This window comes from Malania oleifera, chromosome 13 (genome assembly GCF_029873635.1).
Source record: "Malania oleifera isolate guangnan ecotype guangnan chromosome 13, ASM2987363v1, whole genome shotgun sequence".
Taxonomy (NCBI): domain Eukaryota; kingdom Viridiplantae; phylum Streptophyta; class Magnoliopsida; order Santalales; family Ximeniaceae; genus Malania; species Malania oleifera.
The window spans coordinates 54,621,978-54,638,542 of NC_080429.1; the positions used below are offsets into that span (position 1 = coordinate 54,621,978).

At 37.5% G+C, this 16,565-nt stretch overlaps 1 protein-coding gene across 1 annotated transcript in view; it reads right to left on the reverse strand.

Moving 5' to 3' along the window:
* Nucleotides 1-1,541: 1,541 nt before the first annotated feature.
* Nucleotides 1,542-16,565, reverse strand: part of LOC131146289 (formin-like protein 20) — a 52,271-nt gene continuing 37,247 nt past the window's right edge. Inside the window, exons 16-17 of the mRNA XM_058095772.1 lie at nucleotides 16,434-16,500; nucleotides 1,542-2,545 (exon numbers count right to left, since the gene is read on the reverse strand). Of these exons, the coding sequence (XP_057951755.1) occupies nucleotides 2,394-2,545; nucleotides 16,434-16,500 (219 nt within the window). The 3' untranslated portion in view covers nucleotides 1,542-2,393. The remainder of the gene's footprint in view (nucleotides 2,546-16,433; nucleotides 16,501-16,565) is intronic.

A 16,565-nucleotide genomic window follows, 5' to 3' on the forward strand; every position in this document is an offset into this window, starting at 1 on the left:
CCCGTAAGGAGAGTTTGTAAAGGTTGAGGTCAGCCCTTCTTTAATTTGACCTAATTGTAAACGGTGCTGTTCCACCCGTTAAGTGAGTAATAGTGGTAATTCTCAGACTTCCTAGACATAGGCAGTATTGGCCGAACCCCGATAACATATCATGGATTTACTTAATAATTCCGCAATTTATTTACTGCACATGTATGTTATTTTCATTAGACTGTGAATGTTGCGCATGATTTAATTTCTACATATCATTATCTACGCAATTGGTATATGATTAGAAAGATCATAGGTTGTATATTATTGATATATGATTAAATCTAAATGAAGATTTTACAATTCCAATTCACCCCTCCCCCCCCCCCCCCCCCCAAAAAATCTTCTTGGAAATACACCAATTCCAACAATTGGTATCAGAGTCTCGTAGCATTGACTTAAACATTTTTGCTAAAAATCGAGATGGCTCAAATTGGTGTATCCTCATTCGAGGAGGGTCAGTCACCTTCTTGCCCTCCTATATTTTGTGATGTAAATTACACCCACTAAAAAATCAAAGTGAGTATTTTTATAAAATCTATAGACCGGAGGGCCTGGCAGGTGATTAATAAAGGAATTTGTATACCAATAGAAAATGATAATAGTTTAATGCATGAAAATTCACATGCCATGGATTTATCATATTGTACTTTAGATTCTAATATTTTGCTTGAGATTATATGGCATGCACAAATGCTAGGGAGATCTGGATTGAGTTAAAAAAGAGATATGGAGAGACCCAAGAGAAGGAGATCACCAATCCGGAAGCCCCAAACTTAAATGATCAGGTAATGGTGAATCATGAGCAAGTAGTTTTAGCAAATAACGAGGTATATGAATCCAACTCTATATCTATTGATGATTCTTGTGCTAAATTTTTTAGATGAATCATATGATGCCTCGTGTGCAAATTCTGTTAAACCTAGTGATATGCCTGCAATGATTCATATTATAATTATTGTAATAATTCCTATGTTGAATCATGTGCTAATTTGATAAATGAAAGCATGTCATTTTATGAAGAACTAAAAAAAGATTTACTTAAAATGCATAAGCTTCTAATTCAAATGTCTAAGCAGAAAACTATCATGAAGAAAGAAAATAAAAAGGCGGAACACAATTAGACAATCTAAAAAATTATCATGCCACATTACTTTTCCTTCAAATACAAATAATACTTCCTCCTGTTCCACATGTTAATTCTTGCAAAACAATAAATGTAAAAAAAAAAATCCTTTCCCCTGGTCAACATGCTTAAAGATCATCACTAGGCACAAATGCGGAATCCACAACTGCTCTTTTAAATTCAAACATCTTGTAAGATATATCACTAAATATAATACGACACACACTTTACAGTTTACACTAGTCCCACATTGCAAGTTTGGCAAGGATACGCAGCTCTAACATGCAAGGTTTCCTGAAGATGCCTAAACCTGAAAAATATGTAACTACAGAAGAAAAACAAGGTTCCCAGCAAATGTGAGGGAGAGAGAGAGAGGACAATTATCTGTCATCTAATAAATGAGGATATTTTTAACTAAGAATCAAAAGGGCAAAAACAAGCAATTTCCAATCCATGGCCTATAAACTTCCTTCAATTATATTACAATTACACCAAAAGGAACCCGCTTTCTACTTTTTACTTCTAATCCTGACCTATTCACAACATCTTCCTGACGGGTTCTGGTCAAAATCCCTACAAGTACAAAAAGACGATCCTACTTTTTATGTTACATTGACAAGGGAGCAAAAAAGAAAAAAAGAATTGAATAAGAATGTAAGTAGGGGTTAGAGCTTTGTACAAGGTTTCATGGCACAATTAGGGCTCGTATTCTGTAATTCCAGCGGTATTATCTTTGGTGTTGAAAAATATAAGGCCGAAGGGATGGTGAAACCCAAGACCAATAAACTGACTGTATGGACGGATTGTCCCCAAATTCACATGGTCTACAAAAATTGAGGGGGCCAGGATCCATCATAAATCTTTCTAGAGAACCTCTGCTACTCAATGAGCCTAATGTGGCTAACGTGGTTAGAAATCCCGCGGCGTATCTCAATGGTATCTGATGTGAAATATTGATCAACTGCGGCCATCAGATTGATTGAACAGCACTCTGCATGTCATGCATACACAGCTAAGCTGTTCACAGGGACTTAGGTCTGCAATCCTCGTGCAGGGGAAGCCATAAATTCTGCTTCTTCCAATCAACTTAAAAAGGTTCATACATGGCACAGGAACTGGAAAAAGGGAGTCTTCTGACCAGTCTTGGAAGCAGCAGCATCTTCATTTAACAGCTGAAACTGCAGCAGACCTCAAGAATCAGTTTCCCATTCCACACAAGTAGAACTCAAATCTCTGACTATTTCACACTCTTCTTTGTCAGGTTAATTCCCTTGGCCTTCTCCATTTCAGCCTCCTTCTCAGCTTTCTTCCTCTCTAAATCAGCCTGTTTGCAGTTTTCATCGTGTGCTTTTCGGAACATCCTTACAAAATTTAATAGGGTCACAGTAACTGCAGAACAACACAAAATAACATGAGATGGCATAAGTGGGCATCAACTTTTACCACATAAAAGAGCAAGTGACAATGAAACACATGAATTTCAAGTTTTCCTGTTCTTTAGAAAAAAATATATATGATGAATCACAAATGCAAGGTCTAAACAGAGCTACGATCACGAGTTTGATAGCTTGGAATTCAAAACTTTGATTAGGATTCATGTGGATTTGGATAAAACGGAATAAGAATTGCAGTCTAAATCCAGACAAATCCATATTCAGTGCTCGAAATCTATGCTCCCAAATGCAGTGGGAAGTGTACTTAAAACCCCAATGGGGATCTAGTCAAGCCCGTTGTGATGCAACATCTAAACGCAAAAAACCTGACAGAGAAATCATAATCACCACCATTTAATTGTTCATTAATATTATGAGCATGCGTACACATGCACATATCTGAGAAAGACAGACACCATACAGTGGTCTCACATATTACATTCAATATATTGCAAAAAAGTTCCAACTCGAGAACAACTATTGGTTCTTTCATTTGCCCATTCAAGCAGCCCTATTCAGAAAAATTTATTGCTGCAAATCCAACGTTCAGTATGACTGATTCCAGTTGAACCTGGTTTGCATTCAGTTTTTGCAATCATTGGGACCAATTGTGTAGGTCAAGTTTTTTCCCCATCTGAATTGTAGATTTGTCAGTAACTATATTTAGCATGTTTAAATGCCAAAGTACATAACATCCTAATGTTCAGCCATGCAAATTCTTAAAAAGTAAACCAATAAAATAAAACCTTATAGAGACTATGGACATCAATTTTGTGAAGAAGCCAGCCATCCCAAAACAGCTTAATAAATAGGGTCATAGTTCGGTGACTTAACAAAAGTTCAACATGATACATGAAATTTTAGTGCAGTGTTGTATAGTAACCATGTGCTGGGCATGTTGACAGGTCTGTGGCTGGATTTTTCTACACAGATATTTCCACTCTTAAATCCTTGGACAACCAATTTTTCAGTAGGACCAGTAGTTTTTCATTAATACCAGAGGAAAATGAAGTGTACGCACAATTACTAGCTCTTTTGAAAACATTGAGAAAGAGATCAAGTATCTTTGGAAAACTAAAAGGCAAACCACAAATATGCTCCTCCAATGTCCTAGATAGCACCCCCCCAAAAAAATAATAAAATAAAAAGGGAAGAAGAAAAAAATGATACTAAGTAATGGAGGACAAGAATCTTTAAAGATTAAAAGGCAAATTTAGAAAAGAAGAAGAGTGCAAGCAATAGTAAAGAAATGGTGCCCTGACTAATGGCCTCAGCTTCATTAAGCTTTGCTGCTTTTGCTCTTTTCAGAAGGGCAAGGCACAGTAAGCACGATGGTGAGCAATAAAGTTGTCTTTCAGAATAGCAACAAGACAGTCAATGAAATCAACCTTAACAGAACTAGCAAAAATGAGTTCCTGTGAGGTTGAGCGTGATAGAGATTTATCTACACCAAGTATTTGTAAGCCCAAGAGACCTTTGGATTTGAAATTTTAATGCAGAGTTGAGAATATTTTTGGGGCTTTTGTCAACAGCAACAACGAAAGCATCTTTGCAAGGGCAGTGGAAACCTCTAATGGAAAATGTAAAGATTTGGAGTATTTTGTTATATTATAGGGACTTGAAGGCGGTGCAGAGGTCTATGGAGCAGATTTTCAGAGTTTAGGCAGATAAGTGCAGTGTTTAACCCCCTGCAGTATAGAGGAATGTTATGCAGCTTAGGGATAATTATGCAGCTTAGGGATAATGCTGCAGCTGCTGGATCGGACGCGTAAGAAGAAGAAGAGGGCGGATTTGGCTACTGGTTGAATAATTTTTATTTCACTATCTGTTTCGGCTAGTGTGAAATAGGGTAGCCAGTTGATATTTTAAGATATGGGCATATCAGGATATCCTCAATCAAAATATCTATTCTTGCAAACTTGAATTTCAGGAAATCCATTGGCGGGACTTGAAAAACATCTCCCTAAGAAAGAAGTGTAAAGGTGGGTGAGCACAGCACAGCAGGTCCCTTCAGGCATTAATGTTGTCTAGATGGCGGAAAAATTCTTTTTGTTTTTCTTTCTAGAGAGGAAGCTAAGAGGATTCTGGACAAGGAAGATGGCCACAGGGGAGGGCAGAGTAGTTTCTTGATTGATGGAATCCTGCTGCAGGATGTCACACGGAAAATGTTTTAAGAATGGGGTCTGCCAGCTCACTTTTGGAATGAGGTGGTGTTTTGAAGGATCAATGATCTCAAGGGAGGAATTGTTGGGGCCGATGAGAACAGATGTTCTTGGTCAAATTTAAAATGAGCAAGAATCAGGGTTAGGGAAAGTAACAATAGCATTATGACAACAGCAGAGAATCCCATCCAAGTTGAATTGGTACCATTGATGAAGATTCAGATATGCCGAAGAATGTAGCAGGGTGGAGATGGCAGACGCTGGAGAAAGTGTAGTCTGGAGCTCAGATAAAAGTGTAGTGCACATGAAAAAGCAGGAGGAATCAATCAAGAGAAATTTTTCAAATTTTAAATATTTTTGGAAGGCAGTCACATGATGTGCAGATGAGCAAGAAGACTACAAAACCAAGGCAGGGGAACTGCCAACCAAGAGAGGGATTGATGGGAACCAATCAAGGAAACATAGCCTTTGAGAAAAGTAGGGATCCAAATCAGTTTGCAATTCTAGGCAAGAAAGATTGTGAAGAAAACATTGTCACTGTGGTCAAGCCCGAAAGTTGAAGATCCTTGAAAGAAGATTACAGCTTAATTTACTCCAATTAGGGTTTTGAAGGTAAGTGGGGCTCTTCCCGGAGAAAAAAAATGATCTTGGAAAGAGAAATGGAATAACAAATGGACGATTCGTCATCTCCAGTTAGAAAAATGTTAGTGGACATGACCATGGGGATTTTCCCTCAAATACGATGAAGGATTGGAGGTATGAGTAGTCAGGTGGCTCATGATCTGAGTGGAGAGTGTAGTTGGTAATTGGGTGAAATTTCAAGGGGGTGAAATGTGAACCTGGTGAAGTGTAGTGGAAGACTTGGTGAGTAGCAGAGCAGGAGCAAGGTGACGAATAAAGAAATGCAATTATTAAAGTAAAGCCAGAGGAATTCAAACCAATGGAATGTACTCCAAGCAATTGTGTATCTGGGACATGGGCTGATGGAGGATTTTTGGATGCTTAAACAGAAAAAAGCTAGGAAAATTGAAGTGGGTCAATAGCAGATTGAAGGGATGAGGAATTTAGGAAATGCTTAAACTCATGTTTGGGAGCTTGGAATTCCAGCCTCAGGTTTGAATGTGTGGATTAGATAAAATTCAATACAAAATTGTATCCAGTTTCGTCCAAATCAACAAAAATGCAAATCCAAGGCTTGAAATACATGCTCCCAAACATAAGTGCTACAGCCGGGCCTGAGAACAAATTTATGCAGCTGCTGATAAATTTTGAAAGAAGAGGGAAAATGGCATTGAAAACAAAAATAAACGCAGAAGCCCTCAACTTAGGGGAGAGAGGAAGATCAGAACGCTACCCTAGTCGGCAAATCAAAGGGGTTCTAAAATTAAAATCTAGAGAAAACATGAAGTGCAAAATGGCATCTTGGAACACGAGATCTGTATGACCCTGAAATGAGGAAGGCAATGAAATGATTTTTTTCTGCTTTTTATGAGCCAAAGAAAAATTCCCTGCTAAGGGCCCCAAGGGGTTGCAACCCAAGTATGAAAAAATATATATATATATATATTAGAAGGGGAAAAAATCAACAAAATCAATGGCAGCTGAGGTAATAACTGTTAGGGTTTGATATACATTGTTGGCCCACAAGCTAAGAGCTCAAGATTTTAGCTAAAGTGGTTGCTTAACATGGTTAAGTAGGCCTTCATGGTTGCCAGAAGATCCTGGTATCTAGTCTTGTTGCCTGCGTTTGATGTAAGTTTGTTAAAAAATTATCGTATTCCCAATATGAGTGTGATTAATTATTTGCTTATCTCTCCATGTGCAATCGAGCTACATGTACAGGGGACTGTTAAGGCTTGATATACATAGTTGGCCCCCATTCTAACAGCTTAAGTTTTTTGGTAAAGTGGTAATCTAATAATAACAAAATGCTCCCCGTTGAACAGAAACAGAAAATTTTAATGCAATCGTCTTTAATTGTGTTAACTGCCATCTCAACAGTGTCAAATGTGTTCCTATTTCTTTCCCACCAAAGGGCGTCCCCGAGCCATAAGACTACCCGCTTCGCGAGGGTAAGGGGAGGGTCGTCACAGTATACACAGTCTTACCCCTACTTTTATGTGGACAGGCAGTTTCCTTGAACTCAAACCCATGACCAACCAGTCACAAAGGAGAAACCTTACCGTTGAATGTCATTCCAAGCCCACAAGGGCCACAACCCAGCTTTTACTGAACCAGCTGCAACCTATTTGATCCAGCATAGCAGTCGCAGAGTCCCTAAGAATCCAAGTCCATTGGCTACAGAAGTGGATATCTGACACCGACAACTCCTGTTCTTATACAAAAAACATCAGTTAAATGCTGTAATGCCACTTCTTTGCAGGTTATTCAAGGTCAAAAGTTTTATCCACATTGCTTCCAAGAGAAGAAAGCCACTTCAGAAGGAGCTAGAGGCTTCCATATGACTCCAAGAAAAATCATAATCCACAAACCCACTACCCTTATTGATGATAATAACAACATGGAGGGATTTCACTTCAAAAAAAAACCCACTCCTAAAGATTTTACATTTAACCCCATCCTCTATGCCTTGGATCACCTTTTCTCCTGTATGGAAGGTTCAAAAACCTAGAGAAACTCCATAGCCCCAAGTCTTGAGCTTACCTAATGGATCAACAATCCTAGCAATCCTCCGAGCAGTGCATCGGAGGGAGTTTCAACACCATAGGAGTAGAAGAATTTCTGCAGCCATGAGAGGGTTCTCACAGATTGTTGATGAGCTCAATCTAACTGATCCCGCTTTGCAAGGAGGAAACTTCACTTGTTCAAATAGTTGGGAGGTGGCTACTCTATCTAGAACTACAACAACAACAATAACAAGTCTTAAGTCCCACTAAGTGCGGTCAGCTATATGAATCCTTTCTGCCAATTCACAAGATTGAGTGCATTTTCTTCTACCAACTTAAGAGCTATTAAATCCTTCCGCACTACCTCATAAGTTATTTAGGTCTACCCTTTCCTCTTCTAGTAACATTTTCAATAACTAGCTCGCTCTTCATTGGTGCTCCGATTGGCCTATGTTTCAAATGCCCAAACCATCTAAGTCGCCCCTCCCTCAACTTCTACCAGTGCTATCACTCCTTAATTTTATCTTTTAAAGTAATACGACTCATCCACCTTAGCATGCACACTCCAAACACTTTTACTTTTTGAATGCGTTGTTTCTTAGTTGCCCATTCAAATCCACAAAGCATGGCTGGTCTTATAGCAGTCCTATCATAGTTGTTAGAATCATACGATTCTCGATTCAAATCGTACAATTCATATCGAATAGGCAGAAAATCAATTCAAATTGTTAGGGGAATCAAGTTTAGAGCTGAATCGAAAGTGAATCGAGCAATTGAGGAAGTGAATCAATGAATCACATGATTCGATTGATTCTTGTCTCTCGCAGCACGTGCATATCTGACTGCTTTAAAGGCCAAGGAAAACCCAATTTTACCCTTTTTTTTTTGCACGATTTTGTTAGTTGCGTCCTTTATGTAGCTTCTGTCCCAAAGGAGAAAGAAACGAGACCTTTGGCCATCCCTTCAGCACTCCTCTGTTCTCTCTTCAACCATTTCTTTGTGCTCTGCTTCTGCCATTGAGATTGAGCTTCGAAGGACTACCAGTCTTCTCTATTGTTCTGTTCTGCCATAGATGAAAGACAATAGAACCAGAGGGGGGCTTGGCTGCTCTTTGTACCATTGAAGAACCACTTGGCAGTTGTGAGTCTTGTGACAGGAGAAGCCGAAAAGACTCGGTGCTGATAGGTAACTAATAACTTTACTCAGTTGCCTTACTTCCATTTTTTATTCATTTTTTTTATATTTTAATCAGTTTTATTTATACTTTTTAATTTACTTTTTCTACTTTAGTTGTTAAGTTTTAAAGAAAGCCTATACATTTTAAAAAAATTGATATATTTTTTTCCTATAAAACACAATAAATTTCAAATCTTTATTGTTTTTTATGACACATTCTCTTAAAGCATAGTCTTAAAAAACCACAAAGTTCAATTTTTTATTAATATTTTCTCATCTTGAATCATTCTCTTATTTTTTTAAAGAATGCATACAATTGTTAAATACTTAAATGTTAAATATATTGCATTTTAATTAACAGTTTATTATAATGAACCATTCACTATTGAACTTTGTGATATTATATTCAATTATTCATTAATCATTGCAGTATTATACTTTTAATATAGAGTTCTAAGCTAGTAACTAAGTAATATAGTTATATATAATTATATTATGCTATTATAGTTGTTTCTCACTCTTTGAATATGTTATTCATTGTTTATTTGTAGGTTGAAAATTGAAATTTGACTTGGAAAGTTTGGGCTTATTTGAGTGTTAAGAGTGTAGGAAGATAATGGAGTTACATTTTTTATGCAAATAATGGACTTGGAAAGTTTGTGCTTATGTTAAGAGTTAATAGTCCAATGACTTGGTGAAAAGGATTGAGGCTCCCCAAGTTATCACGAGACTAGAATCACATTTTTTTAAGAAAGAAATTGATAGCATCAAACAAATTATGGAAAAATATAAGAAAGAATGGGTAAAGACTGGATGTACTTTGACATCAGATGGATGAACCCACACAAAACAAAGACATCTCACAAATTTTGTTGTTTATTGTCCAAATGGCACAGTTTTTTCTCAAATCAATAGATACTTCAAGTGTGGTGAAGGATGCTTATAAATTGTATCAATTGTTTGAATTGTTATTGGAAGAGACTGGAGGGGAAAATGTGGCTCAAGTGGTGATAGATAGTGCCTTGGCTTATGTAGGTCCCAGTGAGTTGCTAATGGAGAAAAGGAAATTGGTCTCCAGGTGCAGCCCATTGCATTGACTTAATTTTGCTGATATTGGAGATTTGCTTATCTTTCATAATACAATTCAAAAGGCTAAGGAGGTGTGTGTCTTCATTTACCGACACATGGGTGCTTAACATGTTTAGAGAGTTTTCTAATAAAATAAAATAAAAAGATTTGAAGAGAGCAAGGATTACAAGGCTTTCTACATCTTTTCTCACATTGAAGAGTTTTGATGAAAACAAACTTGCTCTTTAAGCCATGTTTGCATCAAATTGGGCCACGTGTCAATATGCTTCAAGATTGGAAGCTAAAAAAGTGGAGGTCATATTGATGTGTGATGATAAGTTTTGGAAAGCAATAAAGTATTGCTTGAAGTGCGTGAGCCCACTTGTGAAAGTTCCGAGGCTGGTTGATGGTGACGTGAAACCGGAAATGGGGGTATATATATATGAAGCCATGGATAAAGCAAAAGAACAAATTGCCCAAAACTTTAATCATCAAAAGACCAAGTATGATTGTATTTGGGGTATCATTGATACGAGAAGGGATTTGCAACTAAATAGGCCCCTTCATGTAGCAGGATATTTCCTTAATCCGAGGTAAGTTGCATTGTCCAAACTCCAAAAACTAAATCAATTTGATAACATGTATTGTGAGCGGTAAGCCTATTACCTACGAATTTATCTTTATCCATTTTTTATTTGTAGGTTCCATATAGATCATGGCTTTAATGCGGACATGGAAGTCAAAATTGGCATATATCTATTGAAAAAATGTATCGAGATGTTGAAACAAGGATCAAGATTGATCAACAATTGGAAAAGCTCGGAAAAGCTTAAGGGATGTTTGGCTTAAGCAGGGCTACTCTAACAAGAGACAAGAAACAACCCAGTATTATATCAATCCAATAGTTGCATACTTGCCTTTATGGCAATTAGTGCAGCTTTTTGGTTCAAGTTTAATTTTTAGTGCAGGGAGGTTGTTCTTGGTTTTTCTTTGTACCTGCATTGTTTATTTTGGGCTTCTAGATTTTATAGTGATCTGTTTCTTTCGACACAGTCTATTTTTTTGGGGCTTATCGATTTTCTCCATTATTTAGAATGGCCTCCGCACTTGTGTGCGCCAAGTTTACGGGCAACAATTATTTTACATGGGCTTTTCAGTTTGAACTTTTCCTAAAGGGAAAAGATCTTTGGGGTCATATTAATGGCATGGATTGTGCACCCAATCCTGATAAATCCAAGGAGTCCGCAGCTTGTCCTTCATGAGCTGTGATTGGTGCTCGGATTATGTCTTGGCTTCTTGGCTCGGTTAAGCCACATATTGTTCCCAACTCGCGGCCTTATCGCACCACTCAATCCATGTGAACTTATTTAAAAACAGTATATCATCAAGATAACAGTGCCTGTCATTTTCAGTTAGAGCATAGGATTGTCATGTTTCAACATGACAATCGTTCCATGCAAGACTATTATTCGGGGTTTCTGACTCTTTGGAATGAATATTTTGATCTGGTTACTGCGGATGTTCCTGTGGCTTCTCTTCCCATTATTCAACATCTTCACAAGACTAGTCGCCGTGATCAGATTCTTATGAAACTCTACCCCGAGTATGAATCTGTTCGCTCGTCTCTGCTAAATCACTCTCCTGTTCCTTCTTTGGATGTTTGTTTTGGTGAGTTACTTCATGAAGAACAATGGCTTAGTACTCAAGTTACTCTGGCACAATCTCATAGAAGTTCCGGGTCTGTAACTGTGGCTTATGCTTCTCAAGGATGAGGACCGCTTGCGCATTCTAGCACTTTGCAGTGTTTTTGCTGCAAAGAATTTGGAGATATTGCTGCTAATTGTTCCAAGAAATTCTACTCTTTTTGCAAGAAAAAGGGTCACATTATCAAAGAATGTCATATCCGCCCACAAAATCGTCAGGCCCAGGCATTCCAGACTTCTATTAGTGTATCCCCCACAGTGACGTTTGTGGCTCCTGGCTCTTCTTCAGGTGACTTCTCTGTTTCTGCACCTCCTCCAGCAAATTACTGCACACCCGAAATGGTGCAACAGATGCTAATTTTGGCATTATCACCAATGGGGCTCCAAGGTAACAATTCTACTAATCTCTGGTATGTGGACTCAAGTGCCTCGAATCACATGAAGAATAATCCCACTACCTTGTGCCATGTTTGGTCCTACGCTGGTCAATCTACTATTCAGACTACCAATGGCAGTTCTTTGCCAATAGCTGCTGTTGGAGATATGTCTTCTAAGTTCACCAATGTGTTTCTTGCTCTTCAGCTTTCCACAAATCTTATTTTTGTTGGTCAATTAGTTGATAACAATTGTGCTGTTAATTTTTCTGGTAATGGTTGCGTAGTGCAGGACCAGGTAACAGGAGAGCCGATCGTGAAGGGACCTAAAGTGGGGTGCTTGTTTCCACTACTTTTGCCTCTTCCAGCACGTTCTCCAAATTCTTCTATTAAGTCTTTTGCTTGTAATAATATTTCAGATCTTAGTATGGTGTAGCATCGTCGTTTAGGCTATCCCAATACTCAAATCTTATCTCATGTATTGAACTCTAATTTACTTGGTAATAAATAACGTTCTTCTTTATCTCTTGAGTGTGCCTCTTGCAAACTTGGTAAAAGCAAAACTCTTCCCTTCCCTTTGCATGCTAGTAGAGCTTCTCAGTGTTTTAAGCTTATCCATAGTGATGTTTGGGGATCTTCCCCAGTTAGTTCACATGAAAAATTTAAATACTATGTGACTTTCATTGATGATCATAGCAGATTTACCTAGACCTACTTTCTTCGCTCTAAATCGGAGGTTTTTCATACTTTCACTAAGTTTTTAGCATACGTTGACAATCAATTTTCTGCTTCTATTAAGACATTACACATAGATTTTGGTGGTGAATATGTGTCTACTGAGTTTCAGGCATTTTTGGCTTCTAAAGGCATTATTCATCAACGTTCATGTCCTACTACTCCCCAACAGAATGGAGTAGCCGAACAGAAAAATCGTAATCTCCTAGATGTGGTCTGTACTCTCTTGTTGGAATCCTTTGTTCCATCCTTGTTATGGGTTGAGACTATGAAAACTGCTACTTACTCGATTAATCGTTTACCTTCTCAAGTCCTACTCATGGAGTCTCCCTATTTCCGTTTATTTGCTAAGCAACCTAGCTATGATAACCTCTACTGAGTTTCAGGAATTTTTAGCTTCTAAAGGCATTATTCATCAATGTTCATGACCTGCTACTCCCCAATAGAATGGACTAGCCAAACAGAAAAATCGTCATCTCCTAGATGTGGTCCGTACTCTCTTGCTGTAATCCTTTGTTCCATCCTTGTTATGGATTGAGGCTCTAAAAACTGCTACTTACTTGATTAATCATTTACCTTCTCAAGTCCTACTCATGGAGTCTCCATATTTCCATTTATTAGCTAAGCAACCTAGTTACGATAACCTCCACACCTTTGGTTGTGTATGTTTTGTTCATTTACCTCCTTATGAGCAACATGAATTATCTGCTCAATCTGTTTGATGTGCATTCTTAGTATACAATGTGTGTCAAAAGGGATTTGTCTTCTATGATCCTACATTACATCGTACACGCATTTCTAGGAATGTTATTTTCTTTGAAAATCATGCTGGATTTTGGAGGCATAGCATGTGGTAAATGGGATAAGGATTCTCTCTTTGGCAACAAGTGTAGAGGAGCATCCTCTGCATACATATCCATATGACACGTGTCTACCATGAGTGATTTGAATGATCAATGGTAAATATTATAGTAATATAGTTATTATGATGTTAGCCATTTTATCACTTAAAATGGACACACCATAAGCAAGAACAAATCTCTCCAACCCCTGCCAAGAAGGAAAGAAAATAGTAAATGTCCCTTTAAATGAAAATGTATTGCTTAAAGAAGAAGGTTATATCAATATGACTAAGAGAGTTGGTGGAATTCTTTTTTCTAGAAGGCTCCTCAACTGGCTGTCTTGCGAGGAATCCATGCTTCTCAAAGGTGAGTTGTAGAAATGAAATAAAGACCTGTTTGAGAGCAGAGATTAGATTAGGCCAGCAGCAAAAATTAGAAAAAAAAGGAGAAAGGCCATAGAAACTAGTTGGTGCAAGGGAAAAACTATAGGGGTCTTCAAAGTTGAAGTAGGGAGACTTTTAATTGAACAAATTGAAAGGAGGACAAAGTCTAGAGCTTCATGATCTGCTTTGAGAAGGGGATAAAAACATTAGTGTTTTCCACAGAGAAGCCAATAAGTGCCGAAGGACGAAGTAAATTAAAAGCACTACCATTGAGGAGATGAATTATTATGGAGTTAAGTATCAGTTAGATTGCAAACTTTTATGAAACCATGCATATAATGTTGGTTAACAGAACACCATTATTGGAGGATCTTTATTTTACTGCCATCAGCAAAGGCTTGAGAGGCCTTTTACAGAGGAGGAAGTATTGCCATCCTTGGATACTGGTCAAATTGGTGAAGCCCTTGAGTTGGGTGGCATGACTATGGGGCTCTTCAAGTAGTGCTGGCTTTTCTCAGAAGGCGATGTCATGGAATCCTTCTAGAAGCTCCTCAATAAGGAAGATTTGAGAAAAGCCTTTATTTCACTTCTATTGCATTCATTCCCTAGAAAATTGAGAATGTGGATATCAAAGATTTTAGACCAATCATTTTGACTTGTGTGGCTTAGAGAGTTGGAGGCGTCTAACTTCTTTTTTTTTTTCTTTTTTTTTCCTTCTTGTGGACAATAACGTCATTTTTTTGTGGGGCTAAGGAAGAAGCAACCTAGGATGCAATGGTAGAAATCAGAAAACATAACTGGGGCAGCCACTTGGTGCTCCTTCCAAATACAATGCAGTGTGAGATGGTGCAGGGGAGGGTTTGAAAACTAAACTAACAGGCTGGAAAAGGCCATTTTTGTGGAAGGGGACGGACTCACCCTAATCAAAAGCAGTCTTACAAGGTCCTACTACATATGTTATGTCCCTTTTCATAAATCCCAGCTTTAGATACTAGCAAGCCTGAGAACACTCACAAATTTTTATGAAGCAGCTTAGATGGGGGAACGAAACATTGCTTAATGAACTGGAAAACATTTTGCTCCCAATCAAGTCAGAGGTTCTATTTTTGAGACACTCGCAGCCTTTCAATAAGGCTTATCTGAGCAATAGACACTTGAGATTTTCATTGAAAAGTGATGCTGTGTTGAAAAAAGATAACAGTAGATAATCTTGAGCAAGCAATGAAGAGCTGCTTCTCACCAAGGGGGTGAAGATTTCTCATCGAGTGGTGCTTTGGAATTATAAACATGGTTTCAAAGAGCAATAGTAGGTAGAATAGTTTCAAATCATTTCCCTATTTTGTTAGAGTTTAGCAAGGTTAAGTGGGGTCCTACTCCTTTTCAGTTTGATAGCATGTGGCTTGATCATCAGTCTTTTTAGGCATTGGTTAATAATACTTGGAGTGAGGGGATCTGAGAGGGGTTGGGAAGGTTTTTTTTCATGAAAATGTGCAAGAAACTAAAAAAATGTTTTCAAGAAGCAGAACACTGAAGTTTTTGCGGGATAATAGGAATATATATCCCATGAGGAGTTTTGAGCTGCTTGGTGTTTTGAGAAATTATGATGCTCCGGTTTTTCTCTTCTTGTAACTTTATTTGAGAGTATGAACTTTAAATCATGAAAATAATGTGAACTTTGTAATATTATAGCTTAAGATTACCTTTAGACATGCTTTTTTTGAGTTGGTAAACTAAAAATGGCCTAAATGTGATTTAAGAATTATACTTTATCTTTTCTCCATTTATCTGAAATATTCTGATTTTTCCTATTTTTCTACTATATATAATTTTTTTATTTTTATTTATTAAAAAATACACCCCCCAAAGGCTCACACCTCAAAGGCTTATGCCTCACCTAATTAGGGGTAAAATGCCTCACCTTTTAAAACACTGATACATATTTCTGAGAACAAAGAAACAAAACAATACCATCAAATTCTAAAATTCTAAAATTAACATCACTCTAACAGGATGAAAATATACACATGGAAAGAAGATCCCCTTCAATTTCAATATTCGCAAGTCTTCATTTCATGATGTGAGACAGTCCTCAAAACCTTGGGGTAATGGATTTCCTTCCAAAGGAAGGTGGGAGCTCGTTGTATAAGCAAAGAAAAGAATATTAAACGAGCATGAGTGTACAAGATTAAAGGAAAAGAGAGGCTACCTAAGAAAATCCTAGGATAAAATAAATAACATAAAGGGTGTTTTACAATAACTCATTCTGTAATCTTTAAGGGTGCACTCAGTTTGATATGGTTTGGTTATGGCCTAAATGAAAACCGAACCGAATTGCTCGGTTCTTAACAATTCTGAACCAAAACCAAACAGCAAACCATCGGTTCAAGAACTCGATCTGTTGGTTCAACAATTCAGTTCAGTAACTTTGGTTTTTTTTTTTTTTTTCAATTTTAACAAAATATAAAATCTACATCAAGGCCAAGAAGAAGGACCAACCCAAACAATCCCTAAATTTCCCATCCTGGTTAACATGCTTTGCATCAATCTATAATTTTGAATTTTGTTTCAATTGCACTTGAAACAATATTTTCCTCTAAAGGAAACCTGACCCTTTTAAAGATATACAGCCTTGTCCAACAATGAAGCAAGATGGCAAAATATAAGTTAGGAACTAAATACAACTTCGTCAGACACAAAAAAAAAAAGCAAGAACATACACGACTTACAATCTCTAGCGTACAATGGATAGAATAATTGTCATATTCACAAGTTACCTTGTTCAAATGGGCATCGTGCAGGGTCTTCACCAAAATACAAAGCAAGTGCATCAGCATTTCTACCCTGTCCAACAACCAGAAAAAGCAAAAGATAAAAGACATAACCTTAATGAAGTCCTAACAGCACTA